The sequence below is a fragment of the Canis aureus genome, chromosome 27 (genome assembly GCF_053574225.1).
Source record: "Canis aureus isolate CA01 chromosome 27, VMU_Caureus_v.1.0, whole genome shotgun sequence".
Lineage (NCBI taxonomy): Eukaryota > Metazoa > Chordata > Mammalia > Carnivora > Canidae > Canis > Canis aureus.
The window spans coordinates 10,425,265-10,451,978 of NC_135637.1; the positions used below are offsets into that span (position 1 = coordinate 10,425,265).

The following is a 26,714-nucleotide window of genomic DNA, read 5'->3' on the forward strand; positions in this document are numbered from 1 at the left end:
GATTTTACTGATCTTTTCAAAGAAATAGTTTTTGGTTTCACTGATTTTTCTCTACTGATTTCCTGTTTTCAATTTCATTGATTTCTGTTCCATTACTCTCTTTTCTGCTTACTATGGATTTCATTTGCTCTTCTAGTTTCCTAAGCAAAAAACTTAAATTATTGATTTTAGATCTCTCTTCTTCCTAACATATACATTCAATGTTATACATTTTCCTGTAAGCACTGCGTTTGCTGCACTTCACAAATTTTGGTAAGTTGTGTTTCCATTTTCTCTTTCTCTAATGGCCCAAGTGCTACTTTCTTTATGAAAGACTCTTTAAACTGTCCCCACTCACAATGAGCTCTCCTTCCTCTGAATTCAGACTGCATTTAAATCTGTACCATTCATTTGATATTTAGCATATACTGACTTGCACAACTAAGTAGCTTTTATGGCTGGTATCCTGTCGGCTTCACTTTAAGGAAAGATCCTAAAATAATGGGATAATAGGTTACCTTATATTCTAAGTGTTTAGCATAGGGTTTTTTTTTCCCCTTTAAAGATTTTATTATTTATTTATTTATTTATTTATTTATGAAAGACAGAGAGAGAGGTAGAGACATAGGCAGAGGGAGACGCAGGCTCCCCTTGGAGAGCCCGATACAGGACTCAATCCGCAGACGTGGGATCAATCCCTAGACGTGGGATGATATTCAACCACTGAGCCACCAAGGTGTCCCTAGCATAGGGTTTTGAACATAGTATTTGCTATGAGTGATGAGTGATACTCCAAGCTAATAAGAGAATTTTAGTTCTTTGCTGAATTTGAAGCTTAATACACACATACTATTATTTTTCAACAGGAGTCCTCAGAGCTCAAGAGAGGCCTAGGCCACTTCCATGTTTTGAGGCTCCTGATATTCTCAAATATAAATGCTATTTTCTCATTACAGAACTTTTAATATACCTTAAATTAAAATTTTTGCTTTTAATAAACAATTTAATACCAAAGAAAATAATTTATTTGTACTACTCATAATTAACATTTACAAATTCTGTGATTCATAGTCTACTAAGGCAGTAAAGTCCAACAACAGTATGCAAGCTGTGTAAAGAATGGTACATTTTTTAAAAATCCTATCAGCTAGTTTCTTTGAATACATATAGAACCTCAGTTGAAAAAAAGCCAAAAGTCAACATTTGAGGTCCTTTATGAAGGTCCTCAGAAGAGGCCCTTCCTTTCAAGCCCTAGAAGATACAACTCTTGTCTCTAATATTTTGCTTCTTTTTATTGAAACCTTTTTTCTTAATTGAGGATTAAATATTACATTGACTTACTAAGGGAAATGAAGGGATCCTGGGCTATGCTATAAATAAAAATCAGATGTACTTTCTTTACAAAAAACCCTTTGTTTACAAAAATTTATCAGACAAATTACTGAAAAAGAAAATCTAGGGGATCCCTGGGTGGTGCAGCGGTTTGGCGCCTGCCTTTGGCCCAGGGCGTGATCCTGGAGACCTGGGATGGAATCCCACATTGGGCTCCCAGGGCATGGAGCCTACTTCTCCCTCTGCCTGTGTCTCTGCCTCTCTCTCTCTATCATAAATAAATAAAAATATTTTAAAAAAATGAAAAAGAAAATCTAGGGGATTCCTGGGTGGCTCAGCAGTTTAGCGCCTGCCTTCTGCCCAGGGCACGATCCTGGAGTCCCAGGACTGAGTCCTGCATCAGGCTCCCTGCATGGAGCCTGCTTCTTCCTCTGCCTGTGTCTCTGCCTCTCTCTCTCTCTCTCTCTCTCTCTCTCTCTCTCTCTGTGTGTGTGTGTGTGTGTGTGTGTGTATGTGTGTGTTTCTCATGAATAAATAAAATCTTTGAAAAAAAAGAAAACCCAAGTTAAAAAAAAACTGTAATATTTTCTATAAGGTGCAAAAAATAAGGTTTCAAGCCTGGACTGAGAATGGAATTACTGTTTTAAGATATTATTTATTTAATTGTGAGAAAGAAAGAGAGAGAGAGCACAAATAGGGAGAGGGACAGAAGAAGGGGGACAAGCAGATTTTCCACTGAGTGGGCAGCCTGATGTGGGGCTTGATCCCAGGACCCCGAGATCATGACCTGAGCTGAAGGCAGATGGTTAACCAACTGAGACACCCAGGCATCCCTAGAATTATTGTTAAAAGAAGAAAATTAATATGTGGAAAGAAATGCATGGAAAGGATACATATCAACCTCAGCAGAATGCTTAACTCAGGGGTAGAGTACTGGGGGAACATGGGATTGGGGCTTCAAGTCTAGTGGTAATGATTTATTTTCTAAGGTGGTGTAGCTATTCTTTGTTTATTTACATTCTATTTGTCCAAATATCAAGAAAAGCTATGAAATGTTCAGTTTTGGATATAGTGATCTTAAGACAATGAAGGGAGAATTCAGATGGAAATTTCTAGTAATATGAGACTGAACCTTGATTCCCTGAGAAAATGCTATATGCATATATACAGAACATTTACTGTGTGACTACTGAGCTTACTAAGCACTCAGCAAAAGCACTGTAAATGAAAATAATCAGCATCATAATCATTACCTTTTCAGAGGTGATCTTTGCTAGCAAATCAACTTGATATAAAGCAGTTCCGTGTTCTTTTCTTGAGCCAACACTTAGGTACCCACTTCCTGTATCATCACTTGTCAACAGCTCAATATCATTCCACATATTTCTGAGATTGTCTTCCTGAACCAGGAACCACTACTTTTCCTGTGACAACATGTAGAGAACAAATTATATTGTTGCATTGAATACAATTCCTTGGGAAATGAAAAGGTTTAGTAAAAAAAAATATACATATATGTATGTATACACACATCAGTCAAGACTTTTCAAGACTTTTCTGTGTCTTGACTTTTCTGTGTGATTTCAGTAGTCACCACATACTTTTTTTTTTTTTTTTAATGATAGGCACACAGTGAGAGAGAGAGGCAGAGACAGAGGCAGAGGGAGAAGCAGGCTCCATGAACTGGGAGCCTGACATGGGATTCGATCCCGGGTCCCCAGGATCACGCCCTAGGCCAAAGGCAGGTGCCAAACCACTGCGCCACCCAGGGATCCCGAGTCACCACATACTTCAACCAATAAGATAAATGGAACTAACTATAATAATCATCAGAGAAAAATGTATTAGTTTAGGAACACAGACCAATCTGATCTCACCAATGTATCCTAGAGCTTCCAGTATTTTGTGTGCCTAGCTTAAAATTATAACGTCTTCATTTGAAATACACCTTTAAGCAATATAGAGATAAACAGTGGAAGCTCTAAAGTCAGACTATATGGGGTATCTTAGGATGGTTAAGGTTCCAGATGAACTTTTCAAAATATCCATTAATGTTTCTAGTATTGTTCAGTAAATGAAAATGGTAAGGGGAAAGGGGAAGAATTGGATTTGGTTTCTGACTGAACCAAAGAATATGCCCAGGGCAGTCCAGGTGTCTCAGTGGTTTAGCACCGCCTTCAGCCCAGGGCATGATCCTGGAGACCCAGGACTGAGTCCCACATCGGGCTCCCTGCATGGAGCCTGCTTCTCCCTCTGCCTGTGTCTCTGCCTCTCTCTGTGTGTGTGTCTCTAATGAATAAATAAAATCTCTAAAAAATAATAAAACAAAATTTTATTACACAGCACAGGAAAGGTACTTTTTATTTACAACTACTTGTCCTTGAGCAAGCAATGTAACCTTTCTGTTCCTTAATTCTCTGTAATAGGAAAATATAGCTGTACCTATAAGCAAAGGTTATAAGTTTTTAATATTTACAGAACAATGTTTGGTTCATGGTAAGCACTCAATATTAAGTGTTAGGTAATTTATTATATTCATTAGTGGAAGCAGGTAACATTTAGGCTACGGTCATATGTTTTTAAATATAGGAAAAGAGTTCTTACCAAGAATGTGAGCAAGGGTATAAAACAATGTTAGAATAGACAGTAATTCTAGTGGCCAGTGTTTGGGTGGGATTTGGGAAGAAATTAAGACAGGAGGGACAAGTTGGGGTGAATTTTTACAGGTCTCTATGTCCCACATCTGAAAACAACAGAGAAATATTATCAACCTTCAAGTACTGTCACAGTCAGTTGTTCAACAAATGTTTATTGATGTCTACTTTGTGCCAGGCACTGTTCTTTCTAGGAGTAGGAATACAGCCCAGAAGACAGAAAAGGCCTTTACCATTATGAAGTTTATATTCGTTTAGGAAGGTCAAATAAAATAGTTAACATGTGAGGCACCTGGGTGCTCAGTAGTTGAGTGTCTGCCTTTGGCTCAGGTCGTGACCCTGGGGGCCTGGGATCCAGTACGTATCAGGCTCCCCACAGGGAGCCTGTTTCTCCCTCTGCCTAGGTCTCTGCCCCTCTCATGAATAATTTTTTTTAAATTAGTTAATATGTATTGAATATGCAAGATAATTTTCAGTGCTTTACTAATTTAATCGGCACAACAATCCATCTTAAAGCAGAGAGACACAAGCCAGGTATGAAATAAATAGCCAAGGTAGGGGATCCCTGGGTGGCTCAGCGGTTTAGCGCCTGCCTTCGGCCCGGGGTGTGATCCTGGAGTCCCAGGATCGAGTCCCGCGTTGGGCTCCCTGTATGGCGCCTGCTTCTCTCTCTGCCTCTCTCCCTCTCATGAATAAACAAAAGTCTTAAAAAAAAAAAAATAGCCAAGGTCACCTAAAGCGAGTCAATAGTTAGAGAAGATTCAAATTCACGCCTATTAACTGTTATATAAGTGCATAATTACAAACAGTACCAAAGGTTTTGAACGAAACGATGCTCAGTTTGGGGGGCGGGGGGGGTCGCATGAGAAGTACCTGGTAGGGAAAGGAAAGATTCCAAGAGCTGTTCGCGGAGAACAGAGATGCAAGCCGAGTGCAAAGGCTCAGAGGCTGTAACGAGTTTGGGACGGCTGCCGGGCCTCAGCAAAAATGGAAATAATGAAGAAGCTAAACGAATGGTCGACTTCAAGGTTGGGTTTTTATGGTCGCTGCTACAGGGGAAAGACACTAAGCACACGAGTGACCTGATTTGGTTAACGATTTGAAATCAGTCGAGTTGCTGGGTGAAGAACCGATTAGCGAATTAAGCGAAATGAGTGTCAGGCCCCCAAGCACAAACTTCCCCAGCTGGACAACCGACCAGCAAGAACCGACTTCAAACCCTCTCCCGCCAGCGGTCTTGATGAGAAAACCCCCAAACTTAGCTGAGGTCGCTGTTACTTCGACCTGAACCCACCCCCCGCATCTCTACAGCAGCGCATTTCCCCCTCCTCACCTGCAACTGAAGAACCTAAAGCAGAACACTCAAATAAACCACTCCTCTTCCCGCCGCCCACAACTGTCCCTAATATCTTCAGGGTCTAGAGCCCACGGATTTAAATTGGCGGGAGAACACTAGGCCCAACCCCTTTTACAGCGGCCGGAAGGGGCCAAAACTGCTTTAGAATCGAAAGAGGACGTTGACCCACCCTAAATTCCACCCGTTCCGATTTACAGGCTGCACATTCTAGGGTGTATTCTTGGCCCCGCCCCACTCCTGGCCTTACACGCCCTCTTCAAAATAACAACCAATCAGCTCCTCGAATCGCGTTGCTATAGAGACTCTTATCGACACTTTTTTTTTCCCAGCAAGCTGCGCGACGCGCCGGGCCTCAGCCCCTTTGTGCCATCCGGGTCTCTCGCGCGAGCGATTTAGTCTGTGGCGAAGCGTCTGGGCGGCCGGTACTGTTGAGAGCGGCAAGTGGAGGCGCCGCCCTAGCGGCCAAGACTCTGGACTATGGCGGTAGGTGCCAATTCTTGAGTTTAAAGCCAAGGATATTTTCTTGATACCCTCCAAAGACTGGGTGAACTGCTCCCAGAGCTGTTGTCCGCGCGTGTGTGTGGACAAAATGGCGTCGCGGCCTTCTTTTGCGCCCGCCATCATGGCTGCCTACTGTAAGGAGGGGGAAATGAGGCGGTGTTGGTGGGGGTGGGGAGCCGCAGGGAGTGTCTTTTTTTTTTTTTTTTCTTCCAGAACTTTCTTCCTCTCTTTTCCTAGTTCTCTATTCTGTTCGACCCACAGAGCGGCCTCCAGTTTAGCTTACTTTTGTTGGTCGTTTTTATACTGAGTTTCATTAGGGCTTGGGAATTTATTTGTTCGTGTTGGAGAAGGACTGGGGAAAAGAGAAAAGGGCTGGGGGGGGGGTCTTTGAAAAGTATTGGGTCAGAAAGGCGTTGTCTGCAAGGGGGTAAAATGGGAGAAGAGAATCGACTTGTAACGTTTTGTTTTTTCCCTTATTATTATTGTTTTGTCTCTGAAAACCTTAGTTTATTTCTTAGTATGGAGCTGAGGAAGGTGTTGCTCAAAGGGAGCAAAAAAATTCTACTTAATTACGAGGAGCCTTTGGAACTACGAATTCTGATTGTTCCGTTTCCGAAGCGGCTCGTGATGTAATCATTTTGAAATCTTTGAGAAGCATAATAAAGCCTTAATATTGGCGTTTCTTTAGATTTAAGCACCCTTTCTTGACCCATTTAATTTTAAATAAGAACTACAGTTTTTAAAAAAGCATGCTTTGGGTGTAAGATGCCCAATTCTGGTGGGTCGCGCGCGTTATTGTGATTACTTCATTTTTCTTCCCGTGTTAAAAGGAAAACGCAAGCATTTTGTGTTCCTTTCCACTGACTAGGAAGTTCTATTTATTCATTTTAAAAACTAAGTAGGACTGTAAACGTACCGAAAAATTTGTACCGATAATCCCCTAAACATTGGGGTTATCTGGAATCGAGATGGTTTCTGCACTCCCCTCCCCCAGTACCTAATTGAATTAACCGATTTTTGTTACGGTTTCAAACAGCTGGGCTGTTTGGTGTTTGTGCAACTAATCGAAGTAGTGTTTTCCATTGTTTAAGTGGTGTTTTAGGCCTCTTAATGTATTTTAAAAATGGTGGTGTTTTACTTGGGCTCAAATGTTTTAAAAAATGAAGTCAGTTCAAACAAACATTTGGTCCTGCAGTACCTCCTTCAATAAAAAGACAGTCCCCTGGAGAAGTGGCCTACTATTAAATCCAAGGTACCTTCTTCGCACTGGAAAAAAGATTTGTGTGCTGTCGTGAGCATTATTACAGATTTAAACAAATTATAAATGTTAAGGTAATGGTAGTGGCCTTCTAAAACAAGTGCTAAAATAGAGGACAGTTTTGCAGTTAGATTTAAGATTTACTATGTACATCCCTGATAATTCGAAGTAAAGCTTAGAAATTTTCAGAGAAATTTTTTTTTTAAGATTTTATTTATTTATTCATGAGAGAGAGAGGCAGAGACACAAGCACAGGGAGAAGCAGGCTCCATGCAGAGAGCCTGATGTGGGACTCGATTCCGGGACTCCAGGATCATTCTCCAGCCAAGGGAGGCACTCAACTGCTGAGCCACCCAGGCGTCCCATCAGATAAATTTTCTTCAATTGATTTTATTTTTTGGATATTTTTAATTAGGGTACTATAAAATAGCATCGTGGAAATAAAAGTTTTGTGTAGGCAAAGTGGCCACCTATCATTCGGAATCTATAATGGTAGGGTGATTTTTGTTTTTCTATTGTATATTTTACAGGTGAAAATAGGTGGTTGATGTAAGTTATTGGCTTTGTATTACAGGATGCCTTTGACTTCCCTATTGCTAGGCTTCTGCAATGTTAAGCATGTAAATTGTTGACTGAAAATTTGTACTGTGTGAGCTGGAGCTGACTTCCATATGAAGGTTTTTTGTTGTTGTTGTTTTTCCTTCAGTTCTAGTCATGATCTCTGTAAAAGTTAATGAGCTGTGCCAGTGGCTCAAGAATGCTGGTTTTCGGCAGAAAAGGCTCATGCACTGAAAGAAGTGATAGCAGTGCTTAAGTTATCACAGTTGCTTTATTTTACTAAATGTAAGCTCTACCAGTCACAACATCACAGACATGCCTGAAATAGTTCGTAAGGATAATGATGAAAATCAGAATTAAAAGAAAATGACTAATGTTGTGAAAATCAGAACTATCCTTGATTGTGTGATACAGCACTATTTATTAGTAGTAGACAGCAAAGAGCTAAAGTACCATCTTAAGGGAAAGCAGGTCATGTTGCTGGATCTCCTCCTCTGTAAGATCAGAAAATTGAACTCTTTTATAAGTGATGAAAGCTTTCATCACAAAAATTTTATGATTCCAGAAATCACCCATACATAGAAAACTGGAGAAGGCACTAATGCTTGATTGGTAGCCTCTCCAGTAATGAGTTGCTTCCTCTGTGCTTGGTTGAGGGTTTTTGTTTTGTTTTGTTTTGTTTTGTTTTACCATTGTTAGAGGCTTACCACGTTTATGTCTGTCATCCCAGCTAAGCTTGTAAATCTCTTTTTTGTCATCTTATTCTGAGTCTAGCATTGAGTTTGGCACATTTGTGATTCTTAGTTGTTGAGATAATGCAATCTCTTCACACTTTGTTAAATTACTCCCCTTTTAGTTTCCTTTCATTTTTTTTTTTTCCTGGACTAATTTTCCTAAGGGAAAGGAGTTCGTTGCCTTGTGATTATTCCTCCTGCTGAAAATGTACAGTGATCCCTATTTATCCAATCCAGATTCTTCTGTAAAGAGTATGGTAGTAAATATTTTAGACATTATGGATCATATAGAGTCTCTGTCCCATTCCTTGCTTGCTTAATCCTTTCAAAAATGTAAAAATCCTTCTTAGTTCAAAAGCCAACTAGTCCACCTTCCACATACTGAAACTGTTTCCTCTACTTTTTGTCAAAATCCAACTCGGGAATCAGGTTTTAGCTTTTCACAGCTTTTTTTCTAGGACTCATTTAAATCAGTGGGCTTTTTGTGATACTCTTATTTGGATGACACATTTCAACAGAGCCTCAGAAATCCTCTTTTTTTAATTGAAAACAAGTTAACAGGAATTCATTTCTTCATCTGTTGATTGATTGCTGTGCTGAGTACTTGGTTATGAGCAAGTAAACTGGAAAACAGGGAACTGATATTTAGATGGAGGAACCTCTTTTTAATTAAAGGACTCTTTGGAAAGAATGTGTACTTTTTTAACTTTACAAAATTTGCATTGTGAAAATTTATAAAATGCTTTAAAGCAGAAACAACTTAATGTTTCCATAGCCCAGAGCATATGTGAGGAGAGGCAGACCATATTTTGCAGCAGCACTGTGCCAAGGGGCTGTTTTCATTAAAGAGGGTTAATGAAATTAAGATTGGGTTCTCAGATAGGTAAGTTAATTTTGTTTATTCTTTTATAATCTAGAAGCATTCTCTGCTATTCTTAGATTTTTACATACTTAAGTCTCTATAAATTTTACCAGTTCGTTTTTAAATGCTTTTGCTAATGTAAAATAAAAGTATTCATTAAAGTCAGGTAAATGACTTTACAAATCTAAAATGGGCTATATTTTCTCTGCTTGAATAGTTAATTGGAAATATTTGGAGCCCTGATTGTTCCCCTTCCCCTATTGTTTTGAAAGTTATGAAAATAATGATTTTTGAAAGTTAAGGACATTAGTCTCTGTTATTGGGTTAGTCATTTCAATCTATTCGGGCTTATTAGGTACAAATAATATTTATTTAGAAATTGGCCTTTAATTTTGTAGAACTCAGAGATGATTTTCTATTCTCTTCCTCCTCTTTTAAGAAATTAAAAACATTTTAAATATGATTAAGAACTTAATAATCATTTCTCTTTATTTAAACTTTTAGGCTAGTGATACAGAGCGAGATGGACTAGCCCCAGAAAAGACATCCCCAGATAGAGATAAGAAAAAAGAGCAGTCAGATGTATCTATTTCTCCTAGAGCCTCAAAACATCATTATTCAAGATCACGATCAAGGTCAAGAGAAAGAAAACGAAAGTCAGGTATGAATTGTTGCAAACTAATTACCACTATCAGCATTTGTTAAAATCCATGTCGTTGTGTGTATAAGACTCATACTTAGTTTTTTATATAATTAATACATATTCTTTCTAGTTGAGAAATGAATAAAGTACATTGGTAATTTTCCGGAGAACTTTTCAGTTCTGAGAAACATAAATGTCTTCATGCGGAAATTTTATAACTTGTCCATAGGCAAAATTGTGTTGTATCCTGAGATTTTGGGGAGGGGGTAGGTTTTTTACCCTGAGACGTTTAAATTTCATGCTTTCAACATAGGCAAAATGTTTTGAAAGATGTATCTGGGCAGTGATATATTATTCAGAATTGTTTTAACATTTTGATGTAAGTTACAATAACATTTTTAACTTTGTTTCTCATTTAATGTTAGAATGTTTCTGAAACAAGAGGTTTGGGCATTTTAAGATGTTTCTTATTTGTTTACTTGAAAAAGAATTAGACTGATGTGCTGTAGAAAGTAAGATGTTCTGCTGTATTTTTTTTATTTTTATTTTTTTTTGTTTGTTTTTTTTTTTAAATTAGTGTGGCTATTTAATGAAGAGGTTAATTGAGCATCTAAACTATAGCACCCTTGGGGATCCCTGGGTGGCTCAGTTGGTTTAGCGCCTGCCTTCGGCCCAGAGGGTGATCTTGGAGTCCCTGGATTGCATCCGGCTTCCTGCAGGGAGCCTGCTTCCTCCCTCTGCCTGTGTCTCTGCCCCTCCTTCCCTCCACCCCCCTCTGTCTCCTCTGTCTCTCATGAATAAGTAAATGGAATCTTTAAATAAATAAATAAACTATAGCACCCTGGGACCCCTGGATGTCTCAGCGGTTGAGCTCTGCCTTTGGCTCAGGGTGTGATCCCTAGGGGAGCCTGCTTCTCCCTCTCCTTTGGCCTATGTCTCTGCGTGTCTCTCATGAATAAGTAAATGAAATCTTTTAAAAATAAACTATAGCACCCTTTGACTAATGCCAAATATAGTTCAAACTGTTTATTCTCTTGCATTCTTGTTTTCTTTGTTCATGTTTACCTCTGACATATCCCTTTATAAATTTTCTGTGCAGTGGAAAACAAGATGGGCTAGTCAGTATGTTCTGTGAATTAAGAATCTATGACAAACTGAAAGAGAGTATCTGTTTTTGACTTGCCTCAGAAGGTTTGGGGTGGCAGGTTGCTTACTCTGTTATATTTTGGTTTATTCAGATTGCTTGATTTGTTTCTCATACACACAGTGGTATTTGGTAGAATAAACTCACCCTGCCATAAAAAATAGTCTTTGGAAAATAGTAAGTAGAATTTTAATTTAGTAAAATGGGTTGGAAATTGTCCTTTATTTGAATATTAGAATTTGTGTTTGAGATGTTTCTGTATCTTGTTTATGGTGAATTTTTATGTGTATTTGCAGATAATGAAGGAAGAAAACACAGGAGCCGGAGCAGAAGCAAAGAGGTAATTAACACTTTGTAGTGAATAGGCACTTTAAAATACTTGTAAAGTATCTGGTAGAAATGTTTGTGTGATATATGATATTATCAAGGTAAGTACGAAAACTTGAAATTTAAAAGGTTAATTGGGTTATAAAATAAGCATGATATGGATTCATCATTATTCAAGAAGATAGTTGTTTATATGAAAATTTCATTCAAAAACTATTAATTTTATTATGTTGTGAAAATATTCACAATAAAAATTTCATATGAAGATTATAATTGGTTTTTTTAGGCCTGTCACACAGAGCTTCCATTAATCTGAGGTCCCGAGTCTCCTTATACCTGACGACTGCTCAGGATTTTCATATAGCAATCATCTTTAAGTAGCAATAACCTAGGTACCTGTGGGCTTTTTCTTTATGGAAGAGAATGCGAATCCTCTTTTCATTAGCAGCAATTTCCGTTTCCCTAAGAATAGTGTTGAATTTTGAAATAAAAGTGTCTGTGAGGGACAGCTGGAAAGGTGGCGGTGACAGCAAAACTTGAGGAAAAAGAAAGGCAGCACCTGTATTGCAAAGGAGTTAACTTGCTTGCCCACCTGAGAAGACCAGGAATGAGCCAACAAGGAAGAACAGAAGTAGGAACCAAAAAGGGAGGAGAAGAGTCTTACGGGGGCTGGGCAAGGGACTCCTAAAAAAAATGTGGGCAGGGACTTCACCTCTTCCCCTAATGGAAGCTCTGTTAAATTTTTAATTTAGGAGAGTTTTTGTGAAAATGACTATTTTGTTTAGCTCACATGATAACATTTCTATAATAAATCATACTCAGCGTGCTAATGCGCGAAGAGACTGAACTGAAGACGCTGCAGACTCAGATAGCAAAATAATAAGCCTACTTCATGATAAGGTAACTATTAGTCATTCAAACTCCTATTTCCCTTAAGTATATCTTAAATCAGTTAAGGGTTTTAATGTTTTTTTTTTTTTTTTTAATTAATAGTAATGTTATGTTTGGAAAACTGGTTTGAAATAACTATAAAACCTTTGGAAGTTGAACCACTTAAAGCTTTTCCAGTTTGCCACTATATGGCAAAAACAAGGAAATACTTTTGTAAGTTCTTATTATAGAGAACTGGCAATGAAACTAAAATTTAGCTGTCTCCAGGTCTCTTTTCTGCAAAATACTAAATAACGTTCTATGATTCTTTTCAGATATATCATGCATGTTCCAAAATGTTTGGCCAAGTTTTTTGTTTTTTAAGGAAAGTTAATCTTGAGTGGAAAGAAAAATGTTTTGGTCTGTTTTGGGAAACATGAGTTAAGTGTCCTGTTGTGGTAGAAAAGCAGTGGCCTGGGCATAAGAAGAACCATGGGGTCTGGGTTCAGCTGCTACCATGTAGCTTTGTGACTTTAGATCTTAGTTGTACTTAAGGGGAGTTAAGAGGATCTGAGTTTCCTTCCAGCTTTAAAATTGTGATTTCGAGATGTCAAGGATTTTAAGCTTTAGCTAAAAGTTGGATTTGCCAACTTAATATGAGGAGATCTAGTTTATCACTTCCTAATTTGGTACGTGAGTGTAGGATGGAGACTTGATCATGCAATTAATTTTAGCTCAGTCTCTGAATGCATATGTTGTGAAAGCAAAAGCCTTGGTTTTTAATCTTTCAGAGTATGGAAGAAATCTATATTACATAATGGTTTAGGGATTAATTATGTTATGCCTAATTTGATTTCATAAAAATTAAAACAGATACGGTTGCCATTTTCTGCCCTAGGTACATGAAATGTAATAGAACTTGAAGCTCGTTGGGATATTGCAAGATGAAAAGTGATTTCATCACAGTTTAGACTTTGGGAGAAAAATCAAGAGCCGTCTTTTAGAGAGGATGTGGCAGTATAGCTATAAAAAGGACACTTCAACTCTGCGTAAAGTAATTTAAAGTTGCAGAAAATACTAATAATTAGTAAGACTAATCTTATTTAGCTACCTAATTGAAATGCGTTTTCCGGTGCATTTCTTTGTGTCCTGATCATCTTCATTATTGCTAAGTTTTTAAATCTAAAATAATATGTACTTTGGTTTTAGAAGTTGATGTATATGTGTATATATGATGTTTCTCTAAAAGGTTTGTTGAAAGATTTTGAAAGTTTTGATATATATGTAATTCCCTTATTCCTTTAGATAAAAGAAACATCAGGAATTCCTCTTTTTCTGATAATGGGTTTTTCAGTATTATTTTAACATTGAAAATCATTGTCAACATTGAAAATCATTGTTTTAATTATGTTATTTTGGGGAGGAAACTGCATTTTTGAGATTTATAAAGACAAGATTAGTAATATTCATCAGCAACATTTGGGTGATGTGAAACTAGATCATTTTTTTTTTATTTGCCACACACTCCTAAGGTTACTAATGTTGCATCACAACATTTTTGTCTACTGATAACCCATACTAACTCTCTTTGTTGCACTATTTTCCTGAAAGAACCAACTTCTTCTTAAAACAGGCAAGAAGACATGAATCCAAAGATAAATCATCTAAGAAACACAAGTCTGAGGAACATAATGATAAAGAACATTCTTCTGATAAAGGAAGAGAGCGACTAAATTCATCTGAAAACGGCGAGGACAGACACAAACGCAAAGAAAGAAAGTCATCAAGAGGCAGAAGTCATTCAAGATCTAGGTCTCGTGAAAGGTAAGTAGTTTTTGGTGTTTATAAGTCAGTGCCATTTAAAGAGCTATATTATGCAAAGCTACTCATGAACCCAGAGATACCCAAACAATCTTTTTAATTTTTATTTATTTATGATAGTCACGAGAGAGAGGCAGAGACACAGGCAGAGGGAGAAGCAGGCTCCATGCACCGGGAGCCCGACGTGGGATTCGATCCCGGGTCTCCAGGATCGCGCCCTGGGCCAAAGGCAGGCGCCAAACCGCTGCGCCACCCAGGGATTCCCCAAACAATCTTAATTAGATTAGAAAGTAAGAAATTTTTTTTGGTAGCTTGACCACTAATGTGGTCCTTTGCCTACTAATGTCTGCTTATAGCTGAAATCTTTGGAGCATTTTCTGATAAAGGCAAAAATGGTGTTCAAGGCTAGGAGATAAAGGATGATTATGATTGATTAACTTGTTCAATTAGCAAGTATGTTTTGTTTTGTTTTTTAAGGATTTGGCTTATTTATTTGAGAGAGAGCAAAGCAGGGGGAGAGGGAGGAGAATCTCCCTGTTTAGCAGGGAGCTTGATGTGGGGCTTGATCTCAGGACCCTGCGATCCTGACCTGAGCCAAACCAAGGCAAACACTTAACCAACTGAGCCACCTCCCGGAATTTTTATTTAAAGAAACCAATGTTGGGACGCCTGGGTGACTCAGTGGTTGAGTGTATGCCTTTGGCTCAGGGTATGATCCGAGATCCTGGGATCAAGTCTTGCATTGGGCTCCCCACAGGGGAGACTGCTTCTCCCTCTACCTATGTCTCTGTGTCTCATGAATAAATAAAATCTTCCAAAAAAGAAAGTAAGCCAATGTTTAACATATGCTTGGAGTTTTCTGTGGAAATACACATACATATGATGTATCTGATTGGGTCAAAATTTTTCAGTAGTAGATTAACTTCAATATCATCTTTAAGTTGCATAAATACTTCAGTAAGACAGTTAATAGACTTTAAAGTGTTAAACAGAATCTTGAGTTAGGGTTCATTGCATTTTTGACATGTAGTTTTTTCATGCCCCTCAGACATCATCAAACAAGAATAAAGGCTCATTTGTTAGAACTTCTTCCCTTAGAAGGCTCAATTATCCTTTCTACACACAATGCAGAGCAGTTTATTGCCTGGCTTGACAGCACACACTGCAGATAATTAATTCATAATGTCTGTAATTGGAAAAGACACAGCACTAAATACCTTTAAATTTGTGTGCTTAAATTTCAGGCGTCATCGTAGTAGAAGCAGAGAGCGGAAGAAGTCTCGATCCAGGAGTAGGGAGCGGAAGAAATCAAGATCCAGAAGCAGAGAGAGGAAGAAGTCACGATCCAGAAGCAGGGAAAGAAAACGTAGGATCCGATCTCGTTCCCGTTCAAGATCAAGACACAGGCATAGGAGTAGAAGCAGGAGTAGAACAAGGAGTAGAAGTCGGTAAGTATTCGTCATCTTGAATAAAATCAGATAGGTCCCTTACAGGGTCTGGTTATTATCGTCTTTTTCTTTTTTTTCTTTTTTTCTTTTTTTTTTTTAAGATTTTATTTGTTTATTCACGAGAGACACGGTGGGGGGGGGGGGGGGGCGCAGGGGCAGAGACACAGGCAGAGAGAGAAGAGTCTCCATGCAGGGAGCCTGATGTGAGACTCCAGGATCACACCCTGGGCCAAAGGCAGTGCCAAACCGCTGAGCCACCGGGGCTGCCCAATGTTTATCTTCTTTCAATAACATTCTGACCAATAACAAATCTAAACACCTTAGATAGCATATGTAATCAATCAGATCTTCTTTAAAGTGCAGGTAGAAATAATCCTCTATTAAAATTATTTCAGTTGGGGCACCTGAGTGGTTGAGCATGTACCTTTGGCTCAGGTTATGATCCTAGGGTCCTGGGATCGAGTCCCACATCAGACTCCCTGCAGGGAGCCTGCTTCTCCCTCTGTTCTTTAAAAAAAGAAAATTGAGTTGTTTTGAATGTTGAATTGTTAATTGTATAATCACAGTAGCTTACATTTATTGCTTATCCGCCATACACTATGTGTTACGTCAATACTCTTTTCCATGTACTAGGTCATTTCAGTTTCAAAACAACTTTTGTGAGTTAAGATCTCTTGGGCTTAGAGAGCTTAAGTAACTTGGCCAGAAAGCCTCTAATCATAGTTATTAAATGGTAAAAAGTTATTAAATGATCAGGATCAAGTGCCAAGTATGTCTGAATGCAAAGTCAATATACGTACTTTACCCACGCATATAGCATGTATATATTATCTCAGGTACTCAAAAAGTTGAGCTTAATTCAAAACTGTGTCTCTCTCTCTCTCTCTCTTTTTTTAAGATTTTATTTATGTATTCATGAGAAACAGAGAGGAGAGAGAGGGCAGAAGGTGAAGCAGGCTCCATGTGGGAGACTGACTTGGGACTTGATCCTGGGTCTCTAAGATCACACCCTGGGCTGAAGGCAGCACTAAACCGCCGAGCCATCCAGGCTGCCCAATTCAGACCTGTCTTGATCGAGAGGAAGCTTTAATTTGTTGAGACAGGAAGTACAGTAAAGAGAACTACAGAAAATTTTATAAATAATCAGGAATATATTTAGTCTATTTACTTACATCAATTGTTAATAGTGCATATGCACAGATACTGATATTAAATAATTAAAGCTGTTTTTGTTAGTTTATTCCTCAGGTTAGTCTATAAAGACTGAAATATAGACTATGTTACTTATTGTGACTTAGCTTATCACTTGTTAATCAGGTAATTGGTTTTTGCTTTTTTGTGTGTGTGCAAAATGGTTTTATTAAAGCATAGGGACAGGACCCGTGGGCAGAAAGAGCTGCTACTGTTTATCAGTTTTTTAAAGATTTTATCGATTTATTCAGGAGAGGCAGAGACCTAAGCAGAGGTAGAAGCAGGCTCCACGGAGGGAGCCCGACGTGGGACTCGATCCCAGGTCTCCAGGATTACGCCCTGGGCCGAAGGCGGCGCTAAACCGCTGAGCCACCGGGGCTGCCCTAATTTGTTAGTAGTTTATTAATTTGAGCTTTGCCAATTATGAAGTTTAGTGGACTTAGGATAAATAATAATTTCACCATTAATTATCATTAGTTTTTTATTTTCCATCTGGGCAATGTAGGACATCATTTATGGCATTTCTAATTTTGACCACTGCTACTCTATTTTTTTCTGGTCAGTGCCTATTTTTTTATCTTTCCTAATTCTTTTCATGATTATGTGCTTGGGGCCTTTTTTTGTTTTTGTTTTTTGTTTTTGTTTTGTACAAATTAATTCACTGTAGAGTAAAATACTAGGAACATTTGAACTATGGATCCACTACTAGGGATTTATCCTGCATATTGACCTACATGAATGTAAAATGACTGATGTGTGTATTAAAGCTAGCCTTTGTTATAGTGGGCGTAATAGCAAAATATTGGAAAACATCTTAAATGTCTAACAGGGATGGTTAAGTGAACTTACAGAAGATTAGCATTTTCAAAGGACTTCCATACTTTGTGGAAGCTGGAGGACAGAGGTGGAGAGGAAAGGATTCCTAATATATTGGCTACTATTTTCATTTCTGTTCAACCTATGTAACTATAATTGATTTGGATTAAACTATTACTGCTTGGCCATATTGCAATGTGTGAAATGCCTGTTTACAGAGATAGAAAGAAGAGAATTGAGAAACCAAGAAGATTTAGCAGAAGTTTAAGCCGAACTCCTAGTCCACCTCCCTTCAGAGGCAGAAACACAGCAATGGATGCACAGGAAGCTTTAGCTAGGAGGTAGGTATATTTTTATTTGATGCATTTTTCTTTTTCAACTTGAAGTAGGTAATCGTGTGGACAAAAATGCTTTTAGAGTTTAAGTCAAATAATTAAATCTGTTAATGATACATTCTGTGCCAATTCTGATCTAGAACTAAGTATGTCAATTCTCATTTTAACATTTGCCTCTTTGTACAACTGGAAAGATAACAATGTCAGCAGCAGTTTCTCTGTTTTTCCTCATTAATTCATTTTTATCAAATTTAAGCTCCTAAATATTTTTTGGTTTGCAATTGAAACTTTTTTAGAAATCTTAAATCTGATTCAAGAAATCTTAAATTTTGCCTCTGAAAGTTCATTGTCCCTTTTGTTTTTCTTCCTCAAGAAAACAAAGTCTGAAACAATTCTCTCAATAGGTTTCTTATTTTAAAAGTGGCAAGTAATAAACATTACAAGGTGATTTATTGGATATTGTAAATTTTACTGCTGATAGCATAGCAAGATCATTGTATCTTTTAATTCTGTAGCATTTCAAAAATATTCTGGTAATTGGTGGGACTACACACAGCAGGGCTGTCTGGCCAAAATGTGCAAAACCCTTGAAAGAACTGCCTCATGTAGAAAGGCAAGAAGTAAAGTAAAATCCAAGCACTTGTTTGCAGGTTTTCCCATATTCTGAAAACTATACTCTTGATTTTGGGGTTTTTTTCCTTATGAAATTGAGTTTGTATTTTTTTTTCATTACAAAAATACAGTTATCACAATGTAAGCTGATGGGCTGCTGCCCTGTGAACCCAGCCTGGCAGAAACTCCAGCTGAACAGCAGCAGCAGCAAAGGTGTGAGCTCGCCCCTTCTTCATTCCATTCACCTCAGTGAATGGTGTTAATTCCAACCTGCAATGGCCATTTTAAATATGCACCAGTAGTAGTCAATCATTTTCTTTCTGAAACTAAACTCAACAGAACTAAATAATACTTGAAGTAAATTATAATGAGTGGTCTGTTACGTGTGACCAGTATTTTTTTTAAGCCCTAAAGTCTATTATAAGTTGGTTGTGTTTTAATTTTTGGCTTTTATTAAAGTTGAAGTTGTTACTAGCCTCTAAAACTTAAGAAAAATAATCTATTTAGTTATTTTCAGATGATAAGTTTACATGAAATAACTCATTTAAGAATACTAGGTTGCTCCTTGGCTACAGTTGAAATTTGAAGGGAGATCTTTTATTAATAAACAACAGTATATAGACTGGTTTTTGTTGTTCCTTTTTTTTTTAATAAGGACAGAATATTTTTATTTTTTATTTTATTTTTTTTTAAGGACAGAATTTTTAAACTGCTTTGAAAATAGTTTTGATATTTGTGTGCCAAAATTTTAATGTTACCCCTAATCAGAAACTTTTATTCTCAAGGACAAAATCGAGTCATAGTACTGTGTCTTTCTTGTACGTGTGCTTAGTAAAAGGGAATAAAACTGTATTATTCATTTTATGTAAATTTCATTGATAAAGCCAATGCCATTTCACTACCCATAGTGCTCTAAAATAATAAAAACCTTTTCCTTAATCTTTGCCCCTTTATACACTTTAAAGGAGGAAGGGAGGAGTTGCTTTTAACTTAAGATTGGAGAGTTAAAGGGTCTTGAAAAGGGATTTGTCTTTCAGGAACTCACGAAGATATCACTTAAAGTTTGTTGTATGAGAAGTAGATACTGTCTTGACAGCACATTTAGTATATGTATTAATAAATTTAGTGTGGACAATTTTTATTTTGTCTGAGGATGAATTTGTTTCATGTTTCCTGTTCTTTTGCTAATGATGAATTTAAGCTGCTGAAAGTTCATTCTCTAATACTGAGGTCCCCCCCCCCCCCATTTTATTAGATTGTAGAGAATGGCTGATAGGGTTTCTGCCTCTTTTATTTTTGGCTTTTTAAATTTTTGTTAACTTAAAAGTCTGTTTAGATACAAAAGTCATAATTGGCATATTTTGATTGACCTTATCCTGTATCAGCCTCCCCCCTAAGAAGCATGTAGATAATTCTGTAAACATTGTTTAATATTTTTAACATACTCTACTAAGATTTTCTCAGCTCTCAATATGTCATTATTGCAAGATGTAATTTTATTCTTACTCCTGTAGCCACTGATAAAGGTTGAGTAATTTTTACTTTTTAAAACAATTCCCTGTGAGAACTGTGTTTAAAAACTTTCTGGGGATCCCTGGGTGGCGCAGCGGTTTGGCGCCTGCCTTTGGCCCAGGGCGTGATCCTGGAGACCCGGGATCGAATCCCACATCGGGCTCCCGGTGCATGGAGCCTGCTTCTCCCTCTGCCTATGTCTCTGCCTCTCTCTCTCTCTCTGTGACTATCATAAATAAATAAAAATTTAAAAAAATTATATTAAAAATAAAAAATAAAAACTTTCTGGGGAAAAAAAAAAAAAACTTTCTGGGTTTTTTGTTGTTGGTTGGTTGGTTGGTTTTTTGGCTATTCCACTTTAAAATGTTGAAAACCGGGCAGCCCCGGTGGCGCAGCGGTTTAGCGCCGCCTGCAGCCCGGGGTGTGATCCCGGAGACACGGGATCGAGTCCCACGTCGGGCTTCCTGCATGGAGCCTGCTTCTCCCTCTGCCTGTGTCTCTGCCTCTCTCTCCGCTCTCTCTGAATGAATAAATAAATAAATCTTAAAAATAAATAAATAAATAAAATAAAATGTTGAAACCCAGTATTGAGAGAGACCTGACTGGCTCAGTCTGTTAAGGATCTGCCTTCAGCTCAGGTCCCCATCCCATAGTCCTGGAATCCAGCCCCCTGCATTGGGCTCCTTGTTCAGAGAGAAGCCTGCTTCTCCCTCTCCTCCTCCATCTACTCACCTTGCAGTTCTCTATCTCAAATAAATAAAATCTTTTTTAAAAATTCAAAAGGAAAACATTTTCTTAAACCAGTATTGAAATATTCTCTAACAGTAACTGTATTAAGAGTAAATGCTTTCCCCCCCACACATACAGATACCAAATTGTGTTAAACTTAATTTAAAAATCTATGTAAAATGTGTGTCATGTCTATACATATGGAGAAATACAAAGATAAATACTGGTTTATATTGAGTGTTATTTTAAATGCATTGAAATTGCTTTTGATAGGTTGGAAAGAGCAAAGAAATTACAAGAACAGCGAGAAAAGGAAATGGTTGAAAAACAAAAACAACAAGAAATAGCTGCAGGTAATTTATTTTATTTATTATGGAAGTATGGCATTTTTTGTAGAAAATCTAAATCTAAAACGTTGAGAAAAATAATAGGAAGCAAATCACCCATGATCCTTGCTCTACCCATCAGTGCACACTGTAAACCTCTTTATTATTGTTGTTATTATTGAAATGTGAACATTTTATTTTCAATGTTAACTTTTCATGCCTCATAAGTACTTCATGTATGTGTGGGTTTTTTTGTTTTGTTTGTTTTTTCTTTAAGATTTTATTTATGTGTTCATAAGAGAGGCAGAGACATAGGCAGAGGGAGAAGCAGGCTCCATGCAGGGAGCTCATTGTTTGGCTTGATCCTTGAACTCCCAGATCATGGCCTGAGGCAAGGCAGGCGCTCAACCTCAGAGCCATCCAGGGGTCCCTGCACGTGTATTTACTTGGTTGATGCACATGATTTTGGCATGTAAACAGTCACTGTTCTTGTTCATACAACACTTTAACCATGACTGCACATGTCTTTTAGTCATGATTTTTGGGAAAATGCAGTTTATTAAAGATGATGATTGAACTGAGGTAAGAAATTAGGTTATTAGGGCAGCCCCAGTGGCGCAGCAGTTTGGCGCCGCCTGCAGCCTGGGGTGTGATCCTGGAGACCTGGGATCAAGTCCCACGTCGGGCTCCCTGCATGGAACCTGCTTCTTTCTCTGCCTGTGTCTCTGCCTCTGTGTGTGTGTGTGTGTGTGTGTGTGTGTGTGTGTGTGTGTATTAATAAATAAAATCTTTATTAAAAAAAGAAATTAGGTTATTAGACATAACACAAACATTGCCTCTGAATGACTAAAGGCGATCAAAGAGAGTTTGTTGAATTGCATGAAATGTAATTTGGAAGGTGTTTTTTTGTTGGCTTTTTGACATTCCTAGTAAATTGGTATTTCTTGAAATAATCTAAAATTGGGGCACATGGGTGGCTCAGTGAGTTAAGTGCCTGCCTTTGGCTTAATTTATGCCATCAGGCTCCTGCTCAGTGGAGAGTGGAAAGGCTTTTCCCTTTCCCTCCGCCCTGTCCTCCAACCATTCTTGCTCATGCTGTCTCTACTCAAATAAAATATTTGAAAAAAAAATAAAAAATTGGGACGCCTGGGATGCCTTTGGCTTGGCATGATCCTAGAGTCCTAGGATCAAGTCCCACATCAGTCTCCCTGCATGGAGCCTGCTTCTCTCTCTGCCTTTTTTTATGTTTAAGCTTCTCTCTGTCTCTCTCATGACTAAATAATCTTCTTAAAATTTTTTTTAAGAATCTAAAACTGTACAAATTGGGGTACCTGTCTGGCTCAGTTGGTAGAGCATGCGACTCTTGATCTCAAGGTTGTGAGTTGGAGCCCATGTTGGGTGTAGAGATTAGTTTAAAATAATAAATTTTTTTTTAAATGTTAAGAAATTGTACAACTTACCTTTATTCATTAATTTTAGGGGTGGAGGGGTAGAGGGAGAGAAAGAGAGAGAGACCTAAACAGGCCCCATGCCCAGTGTGGAACCCAGTGCAGGGCTCTATCTCACAACCTTGATCTTGATTTGAGCCAAAATCAAGAATCAAATGCTTAACTGACTGAGTCACCGAGGAACCTTTTTTTTTTTTTTTTTCCTTTAAGATTACTTATTTTAGAGAGAAAGCATGTGCCTGGGGGAGGGACAGAGGGAGAGAATCCCAAGCAGACTCCCTGTTAAGTGCAGAGCCCAATGAAAGACTTTCAAATGAATGTCTAAATAACCATTTTGTAAGCTTTTAAAGAACCATACAAATAGTTTTTATTGTAAGTTTAGATACAAGTACCGTAGTTCCATTTTCATTGAAATCACAAATCTTTTTACTATTTGTAGAATTCTTATATTTGTAGACATATAAAGTATTAGTATATATAAGGGATAATATCTAGAAATGTCTATTACAAATATATACAATACATTTTGTTAAAATGCTAATTGCTTTATAAACCTGCATTTATTTTGAAGATGTTAGTGCTTTCTTATAGATTAGTTCTTAAATATAAACGCACTAATGTAAATCAGGACGTTGCTTTGGTTAGTTTTAAAATCTGTGCTTAAAAAAAATAAGTAAAATCTGTGCTGAACTCCTCTTTAGCAGCTGCAGCCACCGGAGGTTCTGTTCTCAATGTTGCTGCTTTGTTGGCATCGGGAACGCAAGTAACTCCTCAGATAGCTATGGCAGCTCAAATGGCTGCCCTGCAGGCTAAAGCTTTGGCAGAGACCGGAATAGCTGTACCTAGCTATTATAACCCAGCAGCTGTGAATCCAATGAAGTTTGCTGAACAAGAGAAAAAAAGGAAAATGCTTTGGCAAGGCAAAAAAGAAGGGGTAAGTTTTTTAATTCCCCTCTTTTGTCATTTATTCCTAATTAGCAGTTGTTTAGGAAAACAAATTTGGATTGGAAAAGATTGGGTTTATTTTTCTTCTGAAAACCTGATCGTAATATTTTTTAATTTACCACACAAATTAATGTTGGAAAATCATAATCTAAGAAAACCAGTATTAATGCAAAGCAAAACAGTATTCCCATATGTTTATAAGGGGGAAAGATGCTTCTTGACTTAGACTTTTTCATAAAGGATATATTATGAAGCACTTAATTCTGTTTTGCTTCATTATTTTGTGATAGAAAAAATAATTATAAACACTGATAAAGTGCTATAAATGTTATTGTTTCTTTTAGACCTTATTACAGAGATTTAATATCCTAATAAAAGATAGCTAAATTTTATGAATTATAAAAGTCACTGTTTCTTTACAGGATAAATCCCAATCTGCTGAAATATGGGAAAAATTGAATTTTGGAAACAAGGACCAAAATGTCAAATTCAGGAAATTAATGGGTATTAAGGTAAGTTACACACTTTGTTTTTGTTTTGTTTTGTTTTGTTTTGTTTTTAATTTTTTTTGTTTTATTTTTTTTTTTATGATAGTCACACACAGAGAGAGAGAGAGAGGCGCAGAGACATAGGCAAAGGGAGAAGCAGGCTCCATGCACCGGGAGCCCGATGTGGGATTCGATCCCGGGTCTCCAGGATCGCGCCCTGGGCCAAAGGCAGGCGCTAAACCGCTGCGCCACCCAGGGATCCCAAGTTACACACTTTGAATTAGAATTCATATTAGCATTTTCAGGTTAACATTGGTCCTCATCCTAAAATTTATTTCAGTAATGTGTGAACCCTGGGTACTTTCTGGTGTTCTTTTGATTTTTCTTCAGATTAATTTGACAGAATTACGTTATCAGTAGTTGACAAGACAAATTATTCAATTTAACGTGTTTGTTGGTTATAACTTTATACCTTAGGTGAACCTTTTTCCGATCATAAGCTTTTCTAAGTAAATAAAAATGAACTTGTAAATGGAAATTATTATTTTTTTTAATATGCTCATTTAAAGCTAACTGTTCTTGGAGTAAGACCACAATATTTAAAATTTCCAGCAAGCTTTTTTAAAGATACAGGTTTTTGGTTTTGGGTTTTATTTTTCTTGGTGTTTTTTTGTTTGGCTTTGTTGGTACAGTTCCAGTACTAGATTTCATATAAAAACCTGGAGGAGGGAAAAATTAATTAAAAAAATAAATAAATAAAAACCTGGAGGGACATCTGGGTGGCTCAGCAGTTGAGCGTCTGCCTTTGGCTCAGGGCATGATCCTGGAGTTCCGGGATCGAGTCCCACAAGGGACTCCCTTACATGGATCCCTGCTTCTCCCTCTGCCTGTGTCTCTGCCTCTCTCTCTGTCTCTCATGAATAAATAAATAAAATCTTTAAAAAAAAAAAAAAAAAAAAACCTGGAAAAGTTCACAGACACTCAGGTATTGATTATTACTTAAGGGAGTTGGTTTTTCACTGAAGGCATATTGGCTTAAACTAAGCTGCACTGAGCTGGCTGTTTTGGTTTTTGTTTGGTTTGGGGTTTTTTGCTTTTTTAAGATTGTATTTCTTTTGAGAGAAAGAGCACAAGCAGAAGGGGATGGGTAGAGAGGGAGAAACAGACTGCCTGCTGAGCAGAGGGTCCAATATGGGGCTCAGTCTCCGGACCCTGGGATCAGGACCTGAGCCAAAGGCAGACACTTGACCAACTGAGCCACCCAGGTGTTCTAAGCTTCCCCTCTTCTTTTCTTCCCTCAGCTCCCTACATCATGCTTTGGTTTGGTCTCTGCTCAAGTGTCAACTTTTTTGAGTCCTTTCTCCCTTGTTTTTTAAATTATTTATTCATTCATTGATGGAAGACACAGAGAAAGAGGCAGAGACACAGGCAGAGGGAGAAGCAGTCCCCATGCAGGGAGCCTGATGCGGGACTCCATCCCAGGATTCCAGGATCATGCCCTGGGCCAAAGGCAGGTGCTAAACCGCTGAGCCACTCAGGGATCCCCTCCCTTGCTTTTTAAAAATAGCATTTTTTGCTTTTCTTCTAGACTTTACTTATTTAAAGGTATGTTCTACATACCCATTAATATGAAGTTGATTTGTGTTATATCCTGGCTTAATCCCAATACCTAGGAAGGGCATTGCCTTGCACTCTATAGGTGCTGAATGAATGGAAGCTAAATAATTGAGGTCAAATACATATTCTAAAAATGTAATTTATCAGTCTATCAGTTGAAAAGAACACCTTATTCCCACTTCCATTTATTATTTTAATAATATATTTTTTATTTGATATTTAGAGTGAAGACGAAGCTGGATGTAGCTCAGTTGATGAAGAAAGTTACAAGACTTTGAAGCAACAGGAAGAAGTATTTAGAAACCTAGATGCTCAGTATGAAATGGCAAGATCACAAACCCACACACAAAGAGGAATGGGATTGGGTTTCACATCATCAATGCGAGGAATGGATGCAGTTTGAAAGAGATCAGACTTAATATTTGAGACTTTATGGACTTCTGGTTCTGATGTCAGGTCCTTGTTCACCAAACAGCTAGCATTCTAGCTTGCATGGGTGTTGCATTGACTTTAATTTATTGAAAAATACGATTTTTTGTAAATATCAGATCAGTGATACTGGTGTTAGTGTTGTAATCAGGTTAAACACACTTCCATTAAACTTGACAGGACTATAGAAGGACAATATTTTTTAGTTCATGAATTCTACTTTTCAAATATATAAAAGCTGCAGGTGGGATAAAATCTCATACATGGATATTTCGTGTCCGCTGTCTTGTGTACTTTTGTACTTAACCTTGTACAGTTATTTTCATCTCTTGAAACATGAAAGAAATGTTATGTAGATGTTCTTTAGAAGATCTGGCCATTTGGTACATAATCCAGCACAAATATGCTGGGTGGTGATGACAATAAAAATGGTTTTCTCAACACTGGTGTTAATTTAAGTTACCTGGAATTCTTATTTTGATTTTGTTTGATGGTTTTTGTAGCATTTTGCAATTGCTATTAGAGAACACTAGGAAGAAATTTTTTTTTCTTTTAAGAACAATTAACTATGCTCTAGGCAATACCATGGTGAGCAAAAATGTAAAAGGGAAGTTGGGAGGAGTAAACAAACTACTACAGTAATACTGTTTTCCTACTACTGTAAGGAACACAATTGGTGTACAGTTATTTGTTCAATATTCCATATGTTATTCAGGAAATAGATTAATACATTAAAGGGATGTAAGCACTTTTATTTTAATAAAGTGCCTTATAACAA

General features: G+C 37.6%; 2 protein-coding genes across 11 annotated transcripts in view; one reads left to right on the plus strand and one right to left on the minus strand.

Annotated features, from left to right (window-relative positions):
• The window catches only part of KNTC1 (kinetochore associated 1), a 91,162-nt gene extending 85,347 nt beyond the window's left edge, over positions 1 to 5,815 (minus strand). For 6 of the 8 annotated variants that reach the window (XM_077875438.1, XM_077875440.1, XM_077875439.1 and 3 more), the window contains exons 1-2: positions 5,299 to 5,485; positions 2,565 to 2,735 (exon numbers count right to left, since the gene is read on the minus strand). In XM_077875438.1, the coding sequence (XP_077731564.1) occupies positions 2,565 to 2,693 (129 nt within the window). In that variant the 5' untranslated portion in view covers positions 2,694 to 2,735; positions 5,299 to 5,485. The other 2 variants (XM_077875434.1, XM_077875435.1) reach the window with 2 other exon arrangements.
• RSRC2 (arginine and serine rich coiled-coil 2) lies at positions 5,645 to 26,714 on the plus strand. 3 transcript variants are annotated; one of them, XM_077875444.1, is made up of 12 exons: positions 5,660 to 5,805; positions 9,149 to 9,256; positions 9,740 to 9,896; positions 11,319 to 11,362; positions 12,172 to 12,249; positions 13,831 to 14,043; positions 15,285 to 15,488; positions 17,714 to 17,836; positions 20,957 to 21,036; positions 23,159 to 23,391; positions 23,825 to 23,914; positions 25,731 to 26,714. In XM_077875444.1, exons 5-12 carry the CDS (start codon positions 12,242 to 12,244, stop codon positions 25,908 to 25,910), a joined length of 1,131 nt encoding a protein of 376 aa, XP_077731570.1. In that variant the 5' UTR covers positions 5,660 to 5,805; positions 9,149 to 9,256; positions 9,740 to 9,896; positions 11,319 to 11,362; positions 12,172 to 12,241; the 3' UTR covers positions 25,911 to 26,714. The 3 variants fall into 3 exon arrangements, with proteins under 3 accessions (XP_077731568.1, XP_077731567.1, XP_077731570.1); XM_077875442.1 differs by lacking the exons at positions 9,149 to 9,256; positions 12,172 to 12,249 and having other exon boundaries at positions 5,645 to 5,805; positions 13,853 to 14,043; positions 23,162 to 23,391; XM_077875441.1 differs by lacking the exons at positions 9,149 to 9,256; positions 12,172 to 12,249 and having other exon boundaries at positions 5,645 to 5,805; positions 13,853 to 14,043; positions 25,731 to 26,377.